The following is a 26,250-nucleotide window of genomic DNA, read 5'->3' as shown; positions in this document are numbered from 1 at the left end:
GTACCTCCCGGCTGTAGACAGCCAGCTCTGGGGGTGTTTGCAACGCCCCAGGCAGGTCCAGTCTCTCTAGTGCGTGCTTCTGTGGACGTGGGTTGCACGTGGATTCAGGTGTCCCCTGTGGGAGGCCGGCAGAGGCCAGCCGTGCTGCCAGGGGCCCTGCTGGGTGGGGGGTGAGGCGGCAGCCCCTCCTTAGGGGGCGAGAGCGTCTGTGCTGGGGAGCAGGCTGGTCACAGCTTCCTTATTTGGAGAGGAAGCCTGAAGAAGTTCTGGGCTCTTCTGAGTGACTTGATACCACGTCCAGTGTCTGTCTCCCAGTGTAAATGACCACGGGGTCTCTCCTGTGTGCGTATCGCCGTCGCGGGTGTGGCAGCCTCTTTGCACGTGGCCTGGGCGGCTCTCTCCGGGGCAGCGCGCCCCCGCCGCGCGCACAGCTGCCAGGCTGGGCCCCCAGGACGGAGCGTGCCCTGGTTCCCTTCCCTGTCGGCGGCACCGGGGGTGCCTCGTGGCGTGAGGAGCCCTTGTCAGCCTCGCCCAGCCCTGTAGCCCCGGCTCCTGGAGCAGGGACGCCCCCTTTTCCCTTCCTGGGTGAACCCGTGTCCTCTCTAGAGGGGCTGCTGCTTTCTCCTTGTCCCAGTCCTCATGCCACCGCTCCCCCTACCCCCGACTTTTTAGACAGAGGCCGCAGTGGGAGAGGACTTGAGGATTTGGGTTATAGGAACTGAAAGGTGGTGGCTTGCGTGACGGGCTGCTTCCCAGGTTCAGTGCCCGTGGCCGCGGGTTCCCCCCGTCACCTCAGCTCCGTCTGTAGCTCCCGGAGTTCAGACAGCCTGGGCCTGTGCTGCAGAGGCCGCTCACACTCCACTGTAGTGTTGGGCAGAGTGGCAGACACACGGACTCATGCAGGGGCTGCTGACCCTTGGAATGGGTTAGAAAGCCAAGATGTACCTCCTAGGAGTCCAGCCTCGTCTCGTCTCGTCTCGTGTGCTGGCGGGCTCGCGTGCTCCCTGAGAGCTGGTCTGGGCGTCGGGTGGTGGTGGCGTCTTACCTGCCTCCTGATGCTGCTTCCGGACAGATGGGGGGTTACACCTGCACCATGTGATACAGATGTCACTGCAGGACAGGCTGGGGCAGACTTCTGAGCATTTAATGCCAATAAAAACACAAGCATTCTGTCCAAAATACCGAACACATTCCAGGCCTGGGACTATCACCGCCTCGAGTAATCCCCAGGCCCCTACAAGGCGGGTGTTGCCGTCCCCGTGTCACAGGTGAGGACACTGAGGGACGCAGAGGAGTGGTTCCTTCCCCAGCGTCCTCACCAGCGAGAGCAGAATCCGGTCCCACCCTCCTCGTCAGCAGCACCGGAGCACACATCAAATACATTTGAAGGTTAAGGACACGCCAGGGTCAAAGCGGACAGCTAAGAGCTTGGGCAGCTCTGGACGTGGTGGGGACCGCAGGAAGCTGAAATGGGGGGGCTGCGTCTACAGACGGGGAGCCACACCACAGGGGCCTGGGAACCCCCTTAGGGGCAGAAACGCCTGGGCCTCTCGCAGCACAGGTGCTGGGGTGCGTCTGCTGGGAACAGCTCTCTCCGTCCTCACGGAACCTGGGGGACCCCTGCTCGCGCCGGTCCTGTTAGAGGTCACGCACGGCTGAGGACTTGTAGCTGCCGGAGCCGGTTCTGTAATTCAGAGGGTCGAAGCACACACCAAGAGAAATAGTGCTGTCAAAAGGGCCAAACAGTAAATGGTTCCGTGTAAGGAAAACGTCCTCAAAGGGAATTTTAAAATAATGGCTTTTGGACACCTTGCTCTTAGATGTTCAGGAAGCAGAAAGGGCAGCCTGTAAACTGCAGCTCATACGGGTTATTTCTAACTTGAGAAAACAAGTGGTAGGATGATTTTTCAGTAATTGGAAAACCGAAACTGTCTTATCATGCCTTTAAACTCCCAGCAGCATCTGATACTTTTAATATTATGTAATTCAGTGTTTCTGTACTTGGTAAAACTATGACCCTTTTTAAATAACGTGATAACCTAATGTTTGCCGAGAGATTGTGCAACTAATATCCTCCCTAATGAAATAATCACTTACATGAGAAAGACACTATGTGTCCTCACCAGCCAAGGATTTTGTTTACTTTCTCTAGTTTGTAGTTTAAAAATAATAAACATTTGTCATTCTCTGAACACAAGATTATACTATTAAACATCGTTTTTAAATCCACCCCTCCCTCTGTAAGGAAGACGTCCACCACCCACCCCTCATAACCCACTAAAGCTGTCCTGGTCTCCGCTGACCCTGAGAGTGAAATAACTTTTTTTAAACAGTTCTTTTGACTTTCACAATAGGTTCACACTAGTCCAACGTCTCTTTGTCTCTAAAAATTGGGGGGCAGGGGGAGGGGGTGCTCCGTGAGTGACAGACCTGCTCGTCTCTGATTTCTCGCTCAGGGAAAGCGGAACAGCTTGCAGAGTCACCCTCGTGACTGATGGGCGCCATGCAGGTATTTACTGGTGAGACTTTGAAGGCTCAGCCTCTCCTCACACTGTGAGCCACTCCACGAGGTGCCAAGCTCACACGTTTGTATAAAAGCTTCCTTTTGATGTAATTTTCCAACATAAAAAAAAGAATAATTCTGAACTACAAACATATTAGACACCTCTAGCTCTTTCTTGCTCCTTAATCACTGTGAATATTATTGGGTCTCAAGTTTATAAATTGTGTTAACTTAAAAACTAGTCAATTTAGATGGTTTAGCATTTTAAAATCATCTTGAAAGCAAGAGCCAGGTAATCACTGGTCAGTATTCTCAAATTATTATTTGCTAATTCAACAAAATATTCTTCAATACAGGGCATATCGAAAGATAACAGACTACTTGAGAATGTCCAACTTGTAGTGCTTAGTTGATATTTGTTGTACTGAATAGTTTTGAAGTAAGTGGGACATCAGCTGAACCCTGGGAATCTTTTAAATAGACAGATTTTCTTTGAATTGGTTGGTATTTATGATAACAGGATTTGGCCCGCATCTATCAACCAAGATCAGTAGCATTTTTCCCATGTAACCTGGATTGTTATTCCTTTAGGACTTAACATCTCAAGAGAAAATACACAGATTTTACATAATACTTTTCACCCCAGCTGTTAGTGTAGATAAAGGGGAAATTTTACCAGCTTGTTTTGTTTTATAACCAGCTCTACAAACTAATGAGGGTACATTTGGTAGAAAGTCGGAGGACAGAGGATCGCTGCTCTCGAGAGCTCACCCACGAGGCGCTCTTCCCTTCCAGGCGCTGGTGTGGAGTCCGTGTCTTTGCCTCCTCTGTGCTTTCCTGTGGCCGACACCGAACAGCTTTTAGGCTGTTCCTTTATCCTTTGTTCCTCTCATCCTGCTCTCGCGCTTCCAATCTGGAATCCATTTTTTACTCCTTTATAATCCGTTGTCAGGGGATGAGAAGCATTTGTCTGGGTGAATAATACTAACTAAGGGTGTAAGCTGTTAACCATTTTTTTTTCTCTCTAATTAAAACCACTAGTGTATTGGGTTGGGTTGGGTTGGGTTGGGTTGGGTTTTTTAAATTCCACTCAAGAAAAGTCAGTAAGCAGTAACTCTTTCACAAGGAATCTTCCTAAGCAATGTGGTAGAACCTGTAGGAATGAAAGCAGTTCCCCACCAGGAACGGTTCCATGAATCCTAGGTGGACGCTGGGCTGGGTCAGCCATGGAGGAGAGGCTTGTTCACCAGAGACTGGTTCCATGGCAAATGGACACCAAGGCCACCTACCCTGTTCTGAATCCTCCCACTATTAACGTTCCATGAGCGTCTGCTCCATAAGTAGGCCTGTACTAGATCTGGAATCGAGAGATGAAAGACACAGTCCCTGCCCTCAGGGAGCCAACAGTCTAACTGGGGAGATGAGAAGGGAACTCCAGGATTATAACAAAGGGAAGTGAATCTTCTAATAAAGGTATGTGGGCCCAGGTGCTTTGTTTTAGGAGACCAGTCAAGTGGGAGATGCATTAGGCTGTTGAACGGACAGTAAAAGCAAGCAGTGCATTACCAAGGTGGAAAAAAGACGAGAGGAAGTAGAGTACTACTCTGAGAGCTGCAGATCGGTGTGGCTGGGACAGAAGGTATAATTAGGAGGGTGAACGAGGAGTGTAATCGGAAGTTCAGCTGGAGACGCACAGGGGCCGGTTCGTGTTGGGCTTGGCATGTCTTTCCAAGGATTTGGAGAGCTGGCCTGTGGGTGAAGGACTGAAAAGCTGGGGTCAAGTTGCTGTGATCAGAGCTGTTTGCTTGTTAGAGAAATCGCTCTCCGGCAGCTGAAGGCTGGACTGTCGGCGGGCCTGGGGGTAAGATCGGTCCTCCGGTGAGAAGTGAGGGCCTGGACGGAGGCGCTGTCCGGTGGTCGGAGGACCGCCCAGCTGTTTAGAAGTGGACTGGGGCAGGGTGAGCCCGTGAGCGGGCAGGGGCCAGGGCGACTCTCAGGCCTCTGGTTTGGGCCGCTCGGTAGAAACCAGCAGGACACGGCTCAGCGGGCAGGGCAGGAAGCAGAGGGTGCCGAGTGCGGAGGCACCTCACGCTGGGATGTGCTGAGTTAGAGGGACTTCGGGAGTTTCGGTACTGACACCAGAAAGTAGTTGGTCCGAAGCTCAGAAGAAAATAATGGGCTGAAAATACTGATATTTATGATTAAAACCAAGGAGTAGATGTCATGTAAGGAACGAGCTGGGAATAAAGCCTTGGGGAGTAACAGCAAGAGGTTAGAAGGCTCTTCCCGTGCGTGGCCTTTTCCTCTCCAGTCACCACGGGGTCACGTGAGGGACGACAGAAGGCCTTGAGTCTTGTCTGTCTGTCTGCAGGTATTGTGGTCAACTTGATGTTCCAGTGATGAGCTTCAGCCCCAAAGAATCCGGAGATGGAGGGTCAGTCGGGTCAAGAGGTTGGGGTTCTCCTGTTCAGTACAGCCAGCGGGGCCCCCGGGGAGAGCAGGGCTCCCGGGGAGAGCGGGGCCCCCGGGGAGAGCGTCTCCCACTTGAGCAGCTCCCAGATTATGCAGCATTGCGTCTCCCTTTTCCGCAGCCTCGTCATGTGTGGGGGAGCCGGCGATGAGAATCACGAGGTGGAGGGGAACGGCTCGAGCTGGCTTCCCGCTGCCTTTTGCTCCTTGCGTTTCTGGTCCTGACTGCGTCACTCAGGGGGCGGCAGCTGTCCACAGCTGGGGTCAGTGCTCTTCCCAGCCCAGAGCCCAGCCTCCTCCTTGGGTCACAGTGCAGGAGCCCTCCCGGTGAGCTGACGGGGTAAAGACATGGAAGCGTGTCTAGACTTTGACCTCCGCCTGCTTCCTTGTGAAAGCAGCGTCTTGGTGTCAGAGCGTCACAGCTCCGGTGGACTTCCAAAATCGACCTCCCGTGGTTGGTTATCTGGGAGAGAGTGTAACTATGCGGACAGTAAAATAATAACCTTAAATGCCTGTGGGTTAGAAAGGGTAAGTGGGAATTAGCCTGGATAATCAAAATCTACAAACAATCAAAACCCTTGACTTGAGTGGAAGCGTTTGCTTGAGCTTATTCCTCTGGCAGCCAGCAGGCCCCGGCAGAGAGGAGTGGGCAGTGGAAACTGGTATTTATAGAGCGTCACCTGTGCCGGGTGCTGTGCCAGGCACGCGACTCTCACTTCATCCTGCTGATAACCTTACGCACTGGGTACCATTCACCCGACTTTACCCATGAGGACGCTGAGGCAGAGGGAAGTTAGTAGTTGTCTGAGCCCATGTACCAGCAGATGCTGGAGCCGGCAGCGCTATGCTGTGTAGCGGTCCAGGGAACCACTGCGTCTCCGTGAAATACCTCCTGAGTTATTGCTAATATCCCTGACCATTCAATCTGTTTTGAAAAGAGAGATGGCGGTAATAAACCTATTGTAAAGAAGGAAAAAGTTCACAGAATAATTTAGAAAGAGACAAATCAATTTAGATAAAGTCAGAATTTTGCAACATTTAAAAGTAGGTATAGTTTTGTTACTTCTAAATATCTACATTAGAACTGTTGCTAAGGAGAAAAGATCTGCTCTACCCTTGAAGGTTGTCACCTAAAATCATTTTTAGCGAGTGTATTAGTAAATAGTTCTCTAAAGCCATTTTTATAAGTGCTCAAAAACAGATCCGTTAGGTAAGGTCATTTATCTTATCTTTTTACGCTATTCATTTACTTATAAAATAATTTTTAAGCAGATGGTACAAAGGTATGCTTCAATTCAGGACCTGTTACATTATAACAAGTTCTGAATTAGAAGAGCCTGAATTTCTGAGGTTTCTCTTGTCTAAGGGATCTTTCACCTGCCAAAAATCAAACACCCTGCACATGTCTCCTCTCCCTAAGGCCTATACTGTAAAACACCAGTTTTGCTCTGGGAGTACAGTTTAGCCCCCTAAGTCCAAAGAACCTTGTGCATCTGAAGACTCAAGGTCCATAGGGGTTATAAAAGGTCAAATTTAGTGGCAGAATCAAAGAAAGCTTCAGTTCTTTACTTTTCAGAGCTGCCAGTAGCACTTGGGCTACTGACGAGGTCCCAGCTAGTGCCCGATTTCTCACAGGACAGGTCATGCAGAACAACGTCATTCTTCACGACCACCCTGTTTCTAACTCCAGGCTGATGCTTTTCATAGAGTCGTCCTTCCACAAAGCCTTAGCAGAAACCTCCAGACAGCGTCGGTCTTTCTTTTCTGGCAGCCCTTTTTATCTGCTGTGTGTACCAGACAGCCTAGTGTCTGACTGCACTCAGGTGATGACTGTCATTGTTTTGTGGGTGTGCTCAACTTTCCCCCACCAGAGAAGGGATCTGAGCCCAGAGGACCCTGTCTGAGGCCCCCTCACTCACAGGGAAAGGATGCACTGCCCGGCCCTGGTCTGGTCTCTACTCCTGGCCTGTGCGGCCCCCTGGAGGGGGTCGGCCGTGCGCTGTGAAATCCTGTTTCTGTAGTGAGGGCTAATAGCCACAGGTGTTCTCGAGGCTCTTCAGATCCCTGCTTGTTGCAGTTTGCTAGTGTGTCAACGGCTCTAAAATATGTGCGTTAATATTTTGGTTTCTGTGGGAACGGAGAGAGAAAGCTAAGAACAAAGGAAGTCCCTAACCTTTTGTGGAACTTACTTAGCAGAAAAAGTTTTTCCTTAGGCTACTTAGGTCCCTAGTATCTGTTTCCTCTTAAGAGGTGAGGTCTGGAGAGCCTCACTAACCCCTTGGCAAGGGTTTTGATTCACAACCTAGTCTGAATAAAATTAAAATAACTGCTACCCAAATAGGCTGCTGGACAGTGATGTTTCCCAGGTAAAAATCCACCTCTTCCCAGGCTGTGGGCCTGGAAAGCTTAATGCTGAGGAGGCATGATGATGGCCCTCACAGGGTGGCGGGACCCACTACCCTGCAGAGCCTCACAGCCCTGGGGGCCATGCTCAGGCCGCACTTGGAATCGTCTGCGCGATGTCAGGGGCTACTGCAACTTCGTGCACCGTGCACGCCAGTGCAGACCTGAGACTAAGTGAAAGTGTGTGTTAAATGTGAGTGACGTGACCCCCGGCTAGAGCCACACGCGCTAGAGCAGCTCGTTGTCCCTGGTCACCGTCACCTGCCGTGTGCAATCTGCCTGGAGAAGACACCGCAGTCTGCGAGTGTGTTTACAGATCATAGGGGTTTACAGGTGACCTTTAAACACAAAGAGCTTGCCTTGGATATTTCCGGGAAACTTTAGTACGTTCAGTTATTTCCTTCTACAATAAGTACATTCTGTGAGTTCCCCAAAAAACCTAGAGATTCTTCAGAAGCTGGGACTATCCATGAAGACAAGGTACCGGCCTGCATAGAAAATAAGAGCTGTAGAGTTCCAGTAACGCTTGGGCAGCGTGATCTGTAGATATAGCAAAGGATGGGTCTCTGTCTGCCGTTTGAAATAGAATGAGAGGGACCAGGATGCGCGCAGTAACATTCAGTCATCTTGTTTCTACGTGCGGTGTGAAATTGGTAGGGTCGTCGCAATCTGGCAGTGAGGTTTTTCAGAAATATTTACAGCGTAAACGGGACCATAAGTACTGTATTTCTTGACTTTCCTGGTTTGTTTGTTTTTTCCCCATATGTATAAAGTACTTGGTAAAGACAAGTCAAGGAGTAAACTAAGATGAAGTTAGGTGTAACCTAATACCTTTAATACTGTTAGAATCTGGCCTGGAGGCATCCTCCGGCACACGCAGCTGCTCGGTGGGCGCACACGTCCCCAGCATCAGTCGTGCTTTCAGCATTATTCTGATTCAGAGTGTCTGTAAGCACCCAACTGCAGCCGACTGGCCGTGTGCTGTGGATATTTCTTACTCTGAGGATGTTATAGGTAAACTAGACCATGTCTTTTTAAAGCGGGACTTTCTAAAGTGGCTCGTTTAGATGGCCTGGCCTGGGCTCCAGGGCCCATATATGTGGTGAGGTGGTTCTCCATCGACCGTGTCATGGGCATCGCCGACCGTATGAGAGGTGGGCCTGATCCAGTCACCAGCCCTAAACGCAGAGGGCTTTCTTGGCTGATGGCAGAGGAGTGTGGAAAGGAGCCCCCGTGTCACCGCGTGAAGGGGGGGAGGACACGGGGGCCCCCAGGAGCAGGGGCAGCCCCGGCGGCCACAGGCAGGGGTTCTCCCCTGAGCCTCCAGGTGAGAGCCCAGCCAGCAGACACCCGGTTCTGCCCGTGAGAGCCTGAGCAGGGCGCAGCCAAGCCGATGGTGGGGCAGCAGCAAGAGAAAATGAATACAGTTGGAAGTCTGATGATATTAAGGGAATACTCATTTCTTAGGTACAGGGAAAAGCACCTAATGCAGGCCTCAGCATCGCCGTCCCCTACTGTCACATCTCTGCGTACATCGTGAAAGTCTTCATTCCCCCCACCCCCACTCCTGCCCCCACGTGTACCTCCAAATTGTTCAGGATCCCCAGGTCCATCACTGGAACAATACAGACTCAGAAAGATCCGTTTCAGAGCTGGAGCCTAGGAGGCTGCCCTTCCAAGTTTCCCGAGAGCCCCGATCGTTTCGGTTGTGAGGGTGCCCTTCCCTGCAGGCAGAAGGCTAGGAAGCCCGGGTCTGTCTGAGACGAGTATAGGGAAGGATTCTCAAACTCAAAACGTCCTAGAATGATTGTCCCCCGAGCTCAGGTAGCGGCCAGGTCTGCGGCGGGTCCTCGCTGCAGCCACACCCACGCTCCTCAGAGCTCGGGCACCCCGGGGCAGCGCCGACGGCCCCTGCCCGGGCCTCTCCAGGGAACGCGGAAGTGAAGTAGGAGGTTTACCAGGAGGCTTTCCCATCGCGGCGGGGTCGGGCCCATTTTGGTCTTGGTGTGGACACGTGACGCGGTTCGTTCCTTTCCCTTGGGCCCAGCTTCCAGAGCTAAGATTTTATTTTAAACTTGGTCAGAAGAGTTTGGTTTTAATTATCTGCCTTCCTGAACTCCCGATAACTTCACGTTAAAAGCTTTCGTGGGGGGTTTCCTAGCCAGTCTCTGGTGTTCTGAGAACTCTCCACATTTCACAAATCAAAACCAGCCCTGTTCCCATCCCTTCCCAGGATTTCCATCTGAATTCATGGTGCTCTTCGCTCTGTTCTTTTATTAGAAACAGGCCCCAAGCAATGAGATTGTTATGGGAGAATTCAGGAGGTATGAAAGGAAGGAGCCTGCTTCTTGGTTTTGGAGCATTTTTTAAATTATGGTGCGTCTGGCTCGTCTTTCTTTTTACTTTCTGTTTTCTGTGTTCGCCTTGGTTTCTAAAGTCTCTGCTGCTGCAGGCCCCATTCACAATGTCTACGGCCCCCAGTTGGGCCATAAAAGCTGTGAAAGTAATTCCTTCTCTGAGCCGTTTGCCTCTAGCTTAGACACACCAGAGAGCCCGGCCTTAGCGGCCATCAGGCGTTTGTTTTCAGTGGCAGCAGAGCAGCAGTCTTCAAGCAGAAGTTCCTCCTGAGACGTCCTGGCTAGAGCACATGCCACGGGACGTTGGTCTTAACCTGTAGGCTACGTAGAAGGCTCGGGCCTCTCCTGACATAACGGTGTCACCATGGGCAGATGAGCCGTCAGACCCGGCTCGAGAGTGGAGTGAGAGCCGCTGCTCCACGTCCACGGGGGGAGCTTGCAGGGAGAGAGGGTCCGTTCCCAGAACACAGGCGAGGGGAACCCCGCTCCTGGCCTCCATAGGGCACAGATTGGCTGGGGCCCCGGGCCCTGTGTTCCGGGGCTTCTCCTCAGTCGCTGCCGATGGGGCTGACTCTCAGGCTCCGCTCTGGAGGGTCTTCTATGTCCTTCCGCAGCCTCTGACGCTGTCCTTTACTGCCCCCCGCCCCGGCGAGACCACGTAGGCAAGCCCGCACTGTCCCGCCCCTGCTCTCCGGACCCACTCCGTGCTTGCCCTGCGGGGACGGGGTCAGCTCTTTAGACTGAGACACAGTGTCCAGGTGATGGTGAACTGTGCTCAGTCTGAGTGACGGGAGGAGGAAGAGGGAATATGGAAGTTAAGTCTCCACCAGTGCAGCCTCTCTGCTCCTTTTACCCAAGAAACCCAAACTTCCTCTCCCTAAATCTAACCAGTGTTTGTTCGTCAAACACCAGATTATCTAGGATATCAAGAAACCAAGCAAAACAATAGTTTCTGGAAGTATGATCTAAATACCAAAGCCATTTTATCAGAAGCAGGGGATTGAGTCCCAGGTCCCATACACTTTTAACCCACTTGCCCTCTGGCCTCTAAGAGCTGTCTTCTCAGGCTAATTTCTGTTACGATGAGAACACCATCTCCTCCAGAAATCCCAGGTGTCTTCCTTCTTTGAAATGATCTTGTTTGCTTTATGGCAGCCGCGCTACCTCTGTGGCCCCAAATCTTGTTTTCTGAGACTCTCACTCTTCTCTAAGGAGTTAGGTCACCTTCTCGGGACGTGGCTAAGGCGAGTCCTTGAAGGCAATGATAAAAACCCCGAGGGTTCCAGAGGGCTCCAAGAGTTGGGGGAGGGGGCGGCGGGGGGAGTGCTAGAAGGATGGGGGGCGGGCTTGGAGGGAGCCCTGTTTCCTCTGACACCTGGATCAGGTGACAGTCTACTCTTCACCACGCCTGATGAAAGTTCATCCCAAAGAACTTGATAACACGCATCTTACATGCCTGAAAAGTACAACAAACAACAGACTGTGCTATTTGCTTTCAGTTACCCCTGGCAGGTAGAAATAGGAGTGCCGCTCTTGGGCAGCCCCCGTAGGACACACCGCCCTCCAGGCTGGCCTCTGGGGAGGGCTTGCCTGGGACTGCCGGGACCCCGTGGGCTTCTTCTGATTGCTGCGTGGCAGTGCTAACCTGTTTTCTGTGTCTTTAAGTTTTTGCCTGTTTGTATCTTGCATCCGCTTCCTCAGTGGAGGCCACTCAGTGTCACCGCATGCGACGCTGCCCTGTGTCTGAGAACTTGGGCTGGTGCGATGACAGGGCGTCAGCGGCCCCGCAGTACTTCCAGGCCATCCCGAGTGGGAAAGGTTAGTTACCCGGCGCTCTGATAGGAGTCGGTCAGTGGAGATGAGTCGTATGCTTTGATACTACAAAATGGCTCAGACTGAGGCCTGGGAGAAGCCGAATTTCCCTGCCTTAATGAAAGGAAGAACTTTCTTCACTAGAGAGGCAACTGCCAGCGTCTGCACAGCAGACTGAAAGCTGGAGATGTAGTAAAATCTCACCCCACAAATCACGTTCTTACAGGGAGGATGTTACAACGCCCTCAAGTGAGATCCCACAGTTTGGGCACCACCGAGTCGGTAAATAGACGCGTCTGTCGGTCACGTGGTCAGGCCCCCGTCTGCGCGCTGGGCACAGGTGTGCTTGGGATTCTGTGGGAGAAGACGACCAAGGCGTGGGGCAAGCTGGCGAGGTTGTAAAGGGGTTGTTCTCCGTGCCTGGGGGAGGGCGTGGGAGGCTCACAGAGGCTCTCCCATGGGGGCGATGGAGCGTGAGAAAGGCCATTCTGCCCAGAAGCCGCAAGAGAGTGGACGGTCGGCGCCTGTGAGCTCAGTCCCCCAGGCCCGCCCTGCCCCGGTCTCCCAGGTCCTGAGTTAACTTGCTGCTCTAACCAGCAGCAGCCAGTGTGGTGAGTTTACAGCTGCGAAGTGAGGGGGAGCTGGCAGGGCGTTGAGTCGTCACGGGTCTAGATGTCAGAACAGAGACCGGTGCCCAGGCCCAGCCGATGCTGAGGCCGGCAGGCCCCTTCCCGAAGCCTGAGCTGTTGGCTGGGTGTTTGGTGAGCAGTGCAGGCCCTGAGGGCGTCACTGGGAGTGAGCCGGTGGCCAGGCCGCAGGGAGGGGGGCGCAGGGAGACCTTGAACGTGTGTGTGTGCGCGCGTTTCCCGGGCATCATCTTCTCGTCCACTTCTGTCGGGAAGCGGCCCCCGGACTTGGCACTGTTCTCTGTCGCCCCTCCTCCCCGTCTGCCCCGCTCTGCTCAGACGGGCCCGTCGGCGCTGCTCTCACACAGCTTCTGGCGCACGGCTTCTCTGCTGCCCCTCCTCGGGGCCTCCCCTACGGGCCCTGCTCTCAGCGGGCCTTCAGTTCGGTAGGGCCCCTGGCGTTGCCTGGGACGGAGTTCGGCCTCAGTTACTCACGGGTCTGGGGCGTGTCCCATTGGGCGGTCCCCCTGGGCTGTGAATGCCCCCCGCGTCCCCCGGGCACCACCAAGGCCAGCTCTCAGCACAGAGCTGGCTGGTGGGCATGGCCACCAGGGAAACCTCAGCGCCACTGAGCACACTGGGAGCGTTTTTATATATTAAGTAATTCTTGAGACGTGGCTAAAGTTTAGTTTCTTTTTTGACAAAAGTCTTCAAGTCAGAGAAAAACAACCCTTAGTTAATGTTGGTAAAAGCAGTGATTGATAGTATGGGATATTATAAATGTGAGACAGGAGAATTCCTGAATCCCAGACTCACACGTTTTAGGGTGCCCGATTCCAGTGTAGGAGAACGTTACAGATACAGCGCACGGTCTCTTACTGATTCCTCCACCTCAGATGGGACACGTCTTCACCTTAAAAAGCCCATGGTTAAGTGGTGCTTAACCTGGGCTGCATGATGGGTCACCTGGGGGACTTTTTACAATTTGTGGAAGAAGGCCCAGCTCTAGGCCTATGGAAAGAGAACCTCCCAGACTGAGGTTAGGCTGAGGACGTTTTGGAAAAGCCCACGAGAGAATTGATGCATGGAAGCCCCGGTTCAAGACAGAAGTCCACGGGGAAAAGCCACCTTGCAGTGAGGTTGCCTGGTCGGTCCCTCCAGCCAGCAGTGCTGGTGCTCTGCCCCCCTGGACGGCTTCAGGGCGCGGTATGTGGGGCCGTCACGTGGTGTGACCTTCCGCAGAGCAGTGTCCCCAGGCGACGCCCAGATGAGCAGGGGTTCGCTGCTCCTGCTTAGATAATCGGGCCTGGTTTCTCGTCTTCCTTCTTTTGTCTGCCCTTGAGGATTTTGTTATTCTTTAACACCTCAAAGGAGGAAAAAAAAATACATTTAAATCAATTGAGGTTTTTTTTGGCCTCAGTTCTTTTTATAAAAAAGTGGAGATAGCGGGTAAAGGTCATCTGTGATTAAAAATAAATGTAAAACAGGCATAATCATTGTTGTTTGCAGCAACTGTAGGTAACCATAGGTAACCGAGCTCAGAGGTCAAATCTGTAAACTCCTTTCTTCTGAGATCTCAGTACTTTGTTACTCTTTTCGTTTTTTTACCACCATCCTAGGGACGGGGGTGGGCCTTTCCCCCCGCCCCCGCTCTCCTCTCCCTTCACTAGGGACCTGGGAGGAAGTGGGGACCGTCCTGACCTTCACAGCCATGGATACCGTGTTCACACGGGCAGGGCCGAGGGTGTGAGTGGAGGGAGATGGGTAGAATGGACGCTGAGACCCAGAGAGGCAGCCTGTCACACAGGCCCAGGCAGTCCTGGGACACAGGACGGCTTGGTAGGTGGCAGGGCGGGTGATCATTTCACACGTTGCTGGACTCCAGTTTAATGAGATGTGCTCCCAAAGCCTCAAGTCTCGCAAGTTGTGGGCACAGGCGTGGGCGCTTAGCCGAGGAGCGTTTTCTTACACTGTGAGGCTGCACCCCTGTCTTCAGCCGTGAAGCTGAGACGTCTGATTTGAAGAGAACATTTGTAAACGGAAATAATAAATGTCAGTCCCTTGCTAATGCTGATTTTTTTGTTTGTCTCTTCTTTCTCCAGCATGAACGACTTTCTAGGTAAGACCTTGCCTGCCTCACACTCGTGAGTAGACGCATGTGCGGTTGCACGCGGCTTTGCCTAGTCTAACAGCCTCTCTCTGTCCTCCCGTCTCGTTTCCACTGCCCCACAGTCACAAGCGGCTCCCTTCGGCCCCCGCACAGGCCCCTCTGTCCAGTCACGCTGCATCCCACCTCCACGTTGGTTCCCCAAGCACCGTGCCCGCTCCCCCCAGCCAGGGCTAGGGAGACATTAGTGTCCTCGCCTTCGAGTAGCGTACAGGTGACTGGACAGGCAGTCTCAGGGCCAGGATGGAAGTACAGAAGGGCACTCAGGGCAGAGGAGAGGCCAACCTGACCGGCTGGTTCAGGGAACCTGACACTGTTCCCTGTACCCACATGGGGCCCAGGAATAGTTTATCCAGTGAACCAAAGACCTGTTTTGCAATTGCTGAAAAGTTAAGCATATCAGAGTTTGGGGAATGATCCTCTGTAATTTTTCACCTAGTACCTAAGGGTACAAAATTGTTCTTCCTGAAGAATAAAATAAAATAATAGAGACTGGGACTTCCGGGGTGGCACAGTGGTTAAGAATCCTCCTGCCAACGCAGGGGACACGGGTTCGAGCCCTGGTCCGGGAAGATCCCACATGCCGCGGAGCAACTAAGCCCATGCACCACAACTACTGAGCCTGTGCTCTAGAGCCCGTGAGCCACAACTACTGAGCCTGCCTTCTAGAGCCCGTGAGCCACAGCTACTGAGCCTGCACTCTAGAGCCCGTGAGCCACAACTACTGCAGCGAAGAGTAGCCCCTGCTCGCTGCAACTAGAGAAAAACTCGGGTTCAGCAACAAAGACCCAAGGCAGCCAAAAAAATTAATTAAATTAATTAATTAAAATAATAGAGAATGTGGAGCCAGAGTTTGAATCTCTCATTTTCCACTGTTCCTCTGATGACGAAATTAAGAAGAGATTGGGAAGATGTAGTTACAGGATACCATAGGGCAAATGAGTTTCATAATTTGTTTAATAATTGAGCTGGTTCTACCTTATTAATGTATTTTAAAATTTACAAACTTGCGTGTATTCTTCCTTTGCTTGCCCTCTCACCAAGCACCAGCTTAGGATAAATATAATTTCCAACTAACCCAGCAGAAGATTCGTTTTGCAAAATTGGTGGAGAGTGGCATTTTGCTATAGTTAATTTCTTGTATAAACTCTGTTACATTATAATGGCCATTTGTGAAAATAAATTTCCCTGCAGACTTCAAAATAAGCTATAAAACTGTAGCAATTAAAACAGTGAGACTCTAGAACAGTCGACAGCCCCCAAAAGTCATGTATGACTTTCCAACGCAGTGGGAAAAGAATCATTCTAATAACATAAAATTTAAAAATCTCTGCTATTAAAAGAGACAAAAAGTAAAGTGGGGAAAAACATTTTTTGCAACCTATGTTAGATAGTTTTAAAAGCCCCAGTATATGTAGGATGCTCCTGCAGTATAATGAGGCAAAGATTAACAAAGGCTATGACTAGGCCCTTCAAAAACTAAGGTAAATAATCAAAGATATTGAACCTCCATAATGATTTTAAAGCATTAAAATTAACAACAATAAGATATTTCTCCTATTGGATTGAAAAGCTTTAAACCTCTCTAGAGGGCAGTATGGTAACATATATATCTGCATTTAAAATATTATTTATCTCTTGACCATACAGTTCCACTGCTAAGATTTTATCCTAAGAAAATAACAAATACACTAAGATTTACAGGCAAGTCTCATTGTAGCATTATTTATGGTAGCTAAAAAATTTTAAACAATATGTGTCTATCAGTAGAGGATTAAACTCTCATACAGCCATACAGTGGAAGGCTACGCAGTCTTTTTTTTTTTTAATGAGGCAATTGTGTTTTTCCTTACATGGTGAGATGCCTGCAGTCGTGAGTGCGTAGGTGTAGGGGAGAGGAGGGGGAGTCAGACCACAGAAGGTATTCTCTGGTTTTATTTACAGAAATATTTATTTTGACATCCATGTTTAACATCCTGCAAGGATATGAACTGAACTGTTGGTAGAGATTGTTCCTTGGGCAGGACCGTGGGGTGACTTTCACTTTCTATTTTAGACACTTTAGTTCCAATACTTAAACTGTTCAACACGCATCTATTGCTTTTGCAATCAGGAAAGTCAATTAAGAGATTTCTATTTACAAAAGATTTTTTGTTTGTTTTGTTTTGTTTTTATTTTATTTATTTATTTATTTTTGGCTGTGTTGGGTCTTCATTTCTGTGCGAAGGCTTTCTCTAGTTGCGGCAAGCGGGGGCCACTCTTCATCGTGGTGCACGGGCCTCTCACTATCGCGGCCTCTCTTGTTGCGGAGCACAGGCTCCAGACGCGCAGGCTCAGTAGTTGTGGCTCACGGGCCCAGTTGCTCTGCGGCATGTGGGATCTTCCCAGACCAGGGCTCGAACCCGTGTCCCCTGCATTGGCAGGCAGATTCTCAACCAGTGTGCCACCAGGGAAGCCCTACAAAAGATTTTTTAACTATAAGAAGAAGAATGTAGTAGAAAATGTTGTAGGACTGAGCATCTCTGTGAGGAAAAGGCAGCCCTTGGTGTCATCAGCAGCTTTGCCCCCCACCCCTGCTCTGCCTCTTCTGGTACCTAGTCCACCCACCCCCACCCCCACCCCCGTGTGGCCCCCGCAGGACAGGAACGCGGGCGGAAGCTCCACAGCCGGGACTCTTCACACCGCCCCGGTTCAGGGGTAGAGCCCTGGAGGACTGGTCTGCACGTGGCCCTTCCGTGGGCCGCCTTTTAGCTTGGAAAGAGCAAAGTCCCAGAACAATAGGAACGAGTGTGAAGAATCAGGGTGAGAGTCGTCCGTCCACTTAAGCAGGAGGTCAGCTGAGAGGCCCTTCCACTCATGGACCAGTCAGTACTGGAACAAAGCCACCGTCTGCCCCAAAAGTGCAGTTGCCACAAGACATGAAGTCCTGTCACAGGTGTGGCGTCCAGAGGAGAGGGTGGAACGTGAGCTGTCCCGGCACCGGGAGGCGCCTCCCGACACCTCTGGGGGTCCAGCCGGCCTGCTGAGCCCCGGTTGCCATCCTCACCCACCCCTGCTTGCAGCTCCAGGCCCATGTGTTTCTGGCTCGTTGGCACTTCATTGGAATCATTTTCTAAGAGCCGCTGAGATCCCAGAAACTTCTGCGTTTAAAAGCACGCTCTTGAGGGAAGCTGTTCGGCCCTAAGCTAATTTGAGAAGCTCTGCGATTGCCGTCGGCACACAGCCACACCACCGACCTCCCGAGTCAGCTCCGTCCTGGCTGGGTGCTGGCCTCCTTCCCCGAGCAGTGCCCTCGGCAGGCGGGGAGGCCGGGGCCTGTTCTGGCCAGAGCCCTCAAGTGCATCTTAGGAGAGGTGCCCACTGCCCTTAAGCATCACCTCCCGCCACCTTTTCCTTCTCGGAAGCCACTTGTACCTTTCCTGTGTCTCCCACAGGTTGGAACTGGGAGGCAGTGACGCCAGCAGCGAGCGGGCCTCGGCCAGAGCCCGCCGGGAGGCCCGCGAGGCCCGCCTGGCCACCCTGAGCAGCCGCGCGGGGGAGGACAGCAGCAGGGACTACAGAAAGGTGGGGGCTCCCGGGTCCCCCCCACTCGACCCTCCCGCCTCTTCCTTGCTGAGAGGCGGGAGGGAAGGTGCTCCAGCGACAGATGCTAACGGCCAGCACGTTTACCCCTCTCAACCAGCTGAATGAAGACCCCTTCACATATTGCTTTCAGTGCAGTAAAAATGCACCTAAATCAGATATTTAGAGGTGTAGGAAAAAGTACGGGTTAAGAATTGTGGAAAGGGAAATAAGAGTAATGCTGGTTGCCTGGGCCCAGAGAATCACTTGATGGACTCTGATATTTTTAACAAACACGTGCTTTTAATGAGGTCCTGTGAACATCAACCAGATACTTCTTGGCAATGGTAAATAATAACAGTCTGGTTTTGGGGGGTTTCCGTCATTTTGCGGTTCGTTTCCTTTGGTTCTTGAGGGAGAGAACCCAGCTCCAGGGGCCGGCTCAAAAACCTTCCCTTTCAAGTGCTTGAGATGCCAGGAAAAAACTTTTTTCGTTAAGAAAATGTTTGTTTGGTTGAACAGAACTTGGCTAAAACGGATACACAGGAGGGCGGCTCCAAAAGGAAGCCTCTTTTGTGTGGGAACCGCGTCTTTAAGCCACGCGACTGCCCTCCCTGCTGGAGGTAGTGGACAGACTTCCCCGCCCCACCCCTACCTCCTGGGGGTTAACACCCCCACCCCTACCTCCTGGGGGTCGACACTGTTGACAGTGGAGCATCATTCTTTGTGTTCAGCACCTAGGACCTCACGGTTCCAGCAGCAGGAGAGCCAGAGCCCTTGGCTGAATATCCTGTGTCCCTGGGCCCTTCTGTCTTCCTGCTCTGCCCACAGGGTGGGGACCTGACTCCCTCTTCTCCCTCCCCCAGCTCTACGAGAGCGCCCTGACCGAAAACCAGAAACTGAAGACAAAACTTCGGGAGGCCCAGCTCGAGCTGGCAGACGTGAAATCCAAGCTTGAGAAGATGGCCCAGGTGAGGAGGGGGAGGGGGGAGGGGCGAGGTAGTCAGGTCAGCCCTCCTCAGAGATTTCGTTTGGGTGGGGTTCAAACCACATTGAAATTAAAATTGGAAATTGATGGTCCAGTGGACCATTCCTGGCGCCCGAGTGCTAGTAATTACTCTTACGGGTTATCTGCTCATTTCTTAGCGGAGAGTGTGGACCAGCGTCAGGGCTTGGTCTTGGGCAGTGTGTGCCTCCTGCCTTGTCGGTCGTGGTTTGGTCACAGCAAACCCAGGATGAAGGTGTCGTTGGGACGTTAGGTTCTGTCCTGCAGCACCTGTGACAGAACAAGGAGCCAGATAAAGCTCTTCCTCTCGCTGCCAGGCCTGGTTTAATTAGTGACACATAGTGGGTGGTGCACGCATCACCAGGGAGATAGACCCTCACTGAAGGCTGGCGTGAGCCCTGTCTTGGGTTATTGCTGGGTCAGCAGGGAGCTGCCTGGAGGCCTGGGGATGAGAATTTGGAGTGTTACTGGGAAGCTCAGATGAAGACCAGAGCTGGCTGTCGATTCTGCCCCAGGGTGGGATCCAAAAGCAGAGACGAAAACGCTGGGATCGACGACAGTGAGCATGTGGGGCTCGGGGCAGTGCCCTCCCAACACCCCCGGGCAGGCAGGGGTGCTGACGCTCGAGGGGCCGCGCTTTCCTGAAGGGCTCGGCCAGCGCAGGACAGGCCTGTCCTGGGAGCTGCCCGTCATTGTCATCGTGGAAGGGCCCCGCGTGGTTGCGGCGGCCGGGGCCAACTTAGTCCTGAACCGGCAGGGGCTGGCTGTGCTGGTCTCGGCGGGGGGCATCCTACAAGGAGCCACGGCCCCGCCCACCCCCGCTCCCTCCTCTGCAGAAGCCCCAACAGTGCATCCTTTGAGCTTTGGGGTCTCGGCTTTGGAGTCGTGAGCCAGGGACACTGATTGCACAGAGGGCGTTGAAAATAAACTCAGCCTTTTAGTCGCTGGGGAAGAGCATTGACTTTCTAGCCAACTGCTCTGCTGGGTGTGTTGGAATATACTGAGTTTTGCCAAATACAAGTTACTGAAATTCAGAAGAAACGGTGGTGCTACAAAGCAAGCCTCTGCTCTTTACCAATATTGGACTGTTGGCAGGACAGTGGAGGGGAGGCCTGTCGAGCCCACACATCCGTGTGCAAACAGGTGCCACGTGCACACACGGCGTGTTCCCGTGAGAGGTCCACCCTAACTCTGAGGGGTTAGGGTTAAAACAGAGCAAAACAAAATTAGTTCTTTGTCGAAGTGAACCGGTTAAGTTCTCTTTGTGTAGGTGAACCAAGTAGTGAAATCGGCACATCTTCTACGCTGCTCAGGCTTAGGGAAGAGAGGCTTGTGGTGCAGACAGGCCGCGGCTGTGACCTTCAGAGCAGACGGTGAGAGCCCAGGACAGGAGCCAGAAACCCCAATTTACTGCCAGTTCTGGCTAGTCCTTAATTTTTTGAAAAAGAAACCTCCTCGGTAAGACCAGCGTAATTTCTGTACTTATTAAATGTTTCCGTGCCTGGTACTAGGCATAAAAGTAGTCACTCTGTCGTCATTAACTGTCTATTGACTGTAAGAAATTCTGCCCAAAAGGGACTCAGGGGTCATTTCCCTGCCCTGTTTAAGAGTCATTCCCTAAAGCTGTTTTCTACTTTGTAGCTGTGGCGGCTAAATGTTTTTAGCCCCTCTGCAAAAATTATCTTAAAAGTAGACGATGATTCAGAATAAAGTTCTAATCTTATCTGGAAGCCCAGTGTATAAAACAGTAAAAGTTCTGTTCAAAGCAGGGCAGGTCCCATGAATGGACCCCTGAGAGGCTCTGGCAGCCCGTCCTCCTTGAAAATCACAGCCTCGGTCCCCAAAACAGAAGGAGCAGAGTGGGAAGGGGTCGCTCAGAAGAGCACCTGGCGCTCAGGCTTTTACAGGAGAAAAGGCACTTTCATTTCCTCTGGGCCTGAGATTCCAGAAAGAGGGGAGGGAGGGGTGGTGAGGTGGGAGAAGATGGTTGGCCTTGAAGTGTGTGTGTGTGTGTGTGTGTGTGTTTATATGTGTGTATGTATGTGTGTGTATTGTGTGGTCTGTGTGTATGTGGTGTATGTGTATATGTATTGTGAGGGGTGTGTATGGATGTGGGTGTGGGTGTATATATATGTAGTGTGTGTGTGGTGTGTGTGTATGTGGTGAATGTATATGTGTATAAATATGTATTGTGTGTGTGGTGTGTATATATATATAGTATGTATATGTGGTGTGTGTATTTGTGTTTGTATGTGTTGTGTGTGTATGTATTGTGTGTGTTGTGTGTGTGTTGTGTATGTGTGGTGTGTATATGTATTGTGTCTGTGTGTGTATATGTTGTGTGTGAAGGGTGTGTATGTGGTGTGTATATATATGTTTTGTGTGTGTGGTGTGTATATGTATTGTGTGTGTGTATATAATGTGTGTATGTGTGGTGTGTATGTGTGTGTGTTGTGTATATGTGTTGTGTGTGTATATATTATGTGTGTATGTGTGGTGTGTATGTGTGTATGTGTGGTGTGTGTGTGTGGTGTGTATACGTATTTGTGTGTGTGTGTGGTGTGTATACGTATTGTGTGTGTGTGTGGTGTGTATATGTGTGTGTGTGTGTGGTGTGTATATGAATTTGTGTGTGTGGTGTATATATATATTATGTGTGTATGTGTGGTGTGTATATGTATTTGTGTGTGTGTGGTGTATATATATATTATGTGTGTATGTGTGGTGTGTATATGTGTGTATGTGTGTGTGTGTGGTGTGTATATGTATTGTGTGTATGTGTTGTGTATATATATGTTTTGTGTGTGTGTGGTGTATATGTATTGTATCTGTGTGTATATGTATTGTGTGTGTATGTGTTGTGTGTATATATATTATGTGTGTATGTGTGGTGTGTATATGTGTGTGGTGTGTATATATGTTGTGTGTGTATGTGGGGGGTGGTGTGTCTGGTAACGCCTTTGCACTTGTGACCATGTTACACTTCTGGGAGCACTGCTGCCGCCTCCACGCCCGGCGGGGATTCTGTGAACTCGGAAGGGTGGTGACTTCGTCTCTGTGACATCAGGACCCGTGGGTTGGGCCACATGTCTGGGCGTCCGGTGGGGCTGGACTAGACGGGCTCTCTGGCCCTGAGACGCTCCAGTAACAATGTGTTCCTTCCGTTTGCACCAGCAGAAACAAGACAAGACGGCTGACCGGTCGTCGGTGCTGGAGATGGAGAAGCGGGTGCGTGTGCGTGGGTGGGTAGGACACCGTCAGAAGGAGGCGGGAGCCTGCACGTCCCATCCCAGGGGGCGCCTCGTTCTCTCTGTCTGACTGGATAGCAGTTTGGTCACTGGTGCTTCGGCCTCCTCAGAGCTCAGGGCAGGAGGGTCCTCAGGGGGCCGTCCGCGTCGCCCTGGGAAAGCGGAACCGCACAGGCTCGCCTGCCACGGCGTGTAGCCCAGGCCTCTGGACCCTTCCCGTCCCTTTGGACAGAAGGGGAGCTTCAGCAGGACCCTCTGCCCCAGGTTGAGGTCTTAGGACTCCAACCCTAAGAGCAGACAGTCTGCTGGCTCTGACCGAGGTGGGGCGGCTCTGGGTCAGCTGCTGACCCCTCCTGACCACACTCAGAGTATCTTTCTGGGGGCTGACATTCTCGGGTTGGGAAAACTCAGATTTATTGATGAACCCTAGCTTTGACTCGACCCTGGGCGTATAATGGGTTCCCATCTCCCCTGATGGTGTTTAATTTGGAAAGCAGCTGAGTTTTAAGTTTTATTCCCATGGCTCTGGGGTCCGGATAAGTCGGGGGTGGGGTGGGGGGCAGGGTTTTGACTCCTTTCCAAATCTGTTCGACGTTCAGCAGTTTCGTTGTGTTGAACAGGAGAGGCGAGCCTTGGAGCGGAAGATGTCGGAGATGGAGGAGGAGATGAAGGTATGGAGAGGCGCACTTGCCGTGAGCCTGCACCCAGGCCTGCGGGGCGGGTCATGGGCAGCTCGTGAGGGATGCGGGCATGGAGAGGACGAGGTGAGCCTGTGCGCGGCCCCTGCCCTGGCTCTCGGCTCACCCAGCGCCCCTGGGGCCCCTCACAGCCTCTGTGGGGACAGACATGGCCTTCGGTGTAAGGGGATGTCGTCCAGCAGGCTGGAGGCAGACCTGAGCGGAACGCGTGAGGTTTCCTCAGCAGCAACTTCACCCCGAGGGAGGGACGGGTGAAAGGCTGACGCCGGGTTCCCAGCTCCTGGCCCCGGGGGAGAGCCTGGGAAGTGGGAGCCAGGAAGGCACGCAGGTGGAGCCACTCCTCCGTGGAGGGCAGGCTGATTCTCCTGTTGGTCTCCTGCCCCCGCCCTTGCCCCTGGAATATTCAGCCACATCTCCCTCCCCGGGACCTGTGGCCACCATGCCCTCCATCAGCCCTCAGTGGACGGTCACCATTGGGGCAGCGAGTCCTGGGAGCCGCACTCGCGCTGCCCAGGGGAGGGGGAGAGGGAAGGAGCTGTGGGAGTGCATGGGACCCGGGCCTTGGGGCTGCAGCGCGTGGGGCCGCGCCACGGTGGCCGCTTGGCTGCTTTCCTCTCTTGGCGGATCTTCACCCGTGAAACGTGTGCCTCTGGCTCCCGGGAGTGTGAGCAGAGCCCTCAGGCCAGGAGCCCTCCGGGAGAGACGTTTATTGCTCCCATGGCCTGAGAAGGTTGGTTCTTTACTGAAAAAAGTTGCTCAGGGCTCAACAAGGTCAAATGCCCGGAATCCTGTTGGTCTGCGTGGCTGCTGCACGAGGGAGGGGCAAGCCCTGTGCGCGCTCCACGCGCCCGCACGCAGTGCCAGGCCGTGCCGCCTGCGTCTCGAGAACAGCCAGGAGCACAAATAGCTGGTGGTTGCTTCTCCAGCTGCTGGTTTCTCCAGACCCGCCTCACCTGCCGCTCAGAGCACGTTCGCAGGCTGAACAGGTCTGTGGCAGGTCCGCGGCTCACGGTCGTGCAGGGGCGCCTCCATTTTTGAAGCCCTTGCGTTATACTATCTGTTGGCAGCTAACAGGATGCTCATTAAGAAATGGCCCAGACGCTGATCAGGAGCGTAGATAAGGCCCGAGCTGTTGCCTTGTAGGGTCCTTGAGGGCCCAGGCCGCCTTGTACCCTCCAGCCGGGAGGCGCTTTCTTTCTCATCCATTCAGCCCCACACGAGGGCCGGATCGCAAGCCGAAGGGGAGCAACTGGGTTCCCCCCCACCCCCGATTTCCGCTTTGAGTACAGACGCGCCAGGCACCCTTGGGGCCATGGGCTGGGGCAGGTGCGTCTTTCTCTCTGTCTCATCAGCCTCTCGGGCTGAGATTTCATGAACGAGGTCGTGAGTCCTTTTCTTTCCTCGATGGAGATCAGGTACACGGAAGCTCGTGCCCCGCTCAGCCCTGGGTCGTGCCGGCCCACCTCAAATTCAGGCGGAGCCTGGCCATGACCATCTAGGCCCCAGACCAGTAGGTATACTGATTGAAAGCCAATCTTCTTTCAGTTAAAAGATTTCTTCATGAGTCAGCTGCCCTTGCTCTGCAGTGCCAGTCGCAGACCCCTTGGGGAGAAGCTCCTGCCGGCTCAGCCCTGAGCACGTTCGCTCAGCTCGCAGCCCGGCCAAGTGAGCAGACAGCCCCGCTCCACCCGGGGACTGGAGGGGGATGTGCCAACCGCCCGCCAGCCGACCTTAGGGTGTTTGCGCCTGGACCCTCTTTGGGGACAGAGACTTCAGACGTACAGACGCAAGCATCGTCAAATTGGTGTGCTGGCCTGCAGGGGGTTCAGGGGGTGCTTGGTCAGCTTTCAGGCTCTTCACGCAGACGGCAGTCTGTGGGGACATGCGTGTATGCTCGGTAGCCAGCCAGAAGTACAGGAAACTGGTCACACCCGGGGCCCAGTTGAGCTGAGGGCGAGTGGACCCTGTTCAGTTTATACAGATGCTCAGATCCTCCGGGCGTGGTCCGCAGGGAGCAGGGGGTGACCTCCAGTGAACCCTGAGGAGTCCGGGGGAGCTCAGGGACAGAAAGGGACTCAGGCCTGTTCCCCGGCTCTGGGAACCGTGAGATGGGCTCGCCCGCGGGGTGTGGGGCTCCGTGGTGGCGACGCAGGCTGCGCCTTTCTGGTCTTTACTTGGGAAGGTAGGCGTTTATGGACTCTCCCCAGGAGAAGCGCACGCGGGCTGGGCTGGAGCGGGGTTGCGTGCCAGCCTCTCCGGGTGTGCAGGTCAGCATGCCTGCGTCAGGCCGGAGAGCTTTCCCATGGCGGCCTCCTCCCACGCCTCCTCCCCTTCCCCCAGGCCCTCGCATGGGAGGAGCCTGGCAGCCAGTCCCCGATGAGATTGCTCTTGGATTCTGCGTTTTCCCTGCCCTGGCAGCCTCCCCGGCCACCCTGCTCTGTGCCCTCCCACCGCCTCCCCACCACGCCTTGTTCTCAGCCTCGCGCCTACGGCAGCTTCCTGCCTTTATGGCCACGTTCTTCCCCCTCAACCTGCCTGTGCTCACAGGTTCACAGGAATCGTCCTCATAGTTTATCGTTATTCCCCAGGAGGCAAGGACCGCTTCATGTAAGGACCATGGCTGCATTCAAAGCTTTGGTCCAGCGTCAACCCCAAGAAAGGGTGAGAGCCAGGGACTCTCCGTTGGTTCTTAAATTGGGTCCCGCAGGCTGCACCAGAACCCCCTCTGTCCTCTCCCGGCCGCTCCAGGCTGCTCAGAACTGTGTGGCTGACCTCCTTTTCCCAAGGTGGCGATTCTCCCTCTGTGGGGAGAGAGATGCAGCCGTTTGTCTCTGCTTGTTTTTCCTTTTCACTGTTTTCATCTTCATGCTGCCTTGCATTTTCTTGCTGCTTTCACTCCCAAACAACTATACCTCCTCCCGTCTTTCATTTCTGTCCTTCTGTCCACGTGGGCAGGAGAGACTTCCTCTGGTGCCCGGCGACCTGTCTGTAGTCACCGCAGCCCACAGGATTGTCATCTCCGTCTGTGAAGCCCCGTTCGCATGACAAGGCCGCGTTCTCTCTCCCAGAGCTGGTGGCCTCAGGGCCAGGGTCAGGGAACTCTTAGGAAGGACTAGTGACAGGAAGCAGGCCTGGATAGGACTCCGTTTATTGCCGGCTTTAGATCCTTCGTGGGACACAGGGATCGGGAAGAATGGCTTTGGGCAGGTTGTTCTGTTCCATGTGCAACACGGACACATGCTAACAGCTGGACTGGCAAGGGTATCGGTCACCGGTCCATTTTCGTTGGACACGACGCCCTCCACCTTTGTGCAGAGCTGTGATTCCACGGCGGAGGCTGTCTGTGGCAGCTTTAAGTAGCTCCCAGCCTCTTTGTGACCCGGGCAGAGACAGTATAGTC

General features: G+C 53.0%; 1 protein-coding gene across 9 annotated transcripts in view; it reads left to right on the top strand.

The window, feature by feature from the left end:
- PPP1R12B (protein phosphatase 1 regulatory subunit 12B) overlaps positions 1–26,250 on the top strand; it is a 202,072-nt gene that overhangs the window by 165,418 nt on the left and 10,404 nt on the right. For 7 of the 9 annotated variants that reach the window (XM_082413158.1, XM_082413154.1, XM_082413160.1 and 4 more), the window contains 5 exons: positions 14,273–14,289; positions 17,772–17,901; positions 18,765–18,869; positions 22,079–22,132; positions 22,773–22,823. In XM_082413158.1, the coding sequence (XP_082269284.1) occupies positions 14,273–14,289; positions 17,772–17,901; positions 18,765–18,869; positions 22,079–22,132; positions 22,773–22,823 (357 nt within the window). The remainder of the gene's footprint in view (positions 1–14,272; positions 14,290–17,771; positions 17,902–18,764; positions 18,870–22,078; positions 22,133–22,772; positions 22,824–26,250) is intronic. The other 2 variants (XM_082413159.1, XM_082413157.1) reach the window with 1 other exon arrangement.

Source organism: Balaenoptera physalus, assembly GCF_965194825.1.
Source record: "Balaenoptera physalus genome assembly, chromosome: 1".
NCBI classification, from domain to species: domain Eukaryota; kingdom Metazoa; phylum Chordata; class Mammalia; order Artiodactyla; family Balaenopteridae; genus Balaenoptera; species Balaenoptera physalus.
This window is presented reverse-complemented; position numbering and strand designations above follow the sequence as displayed.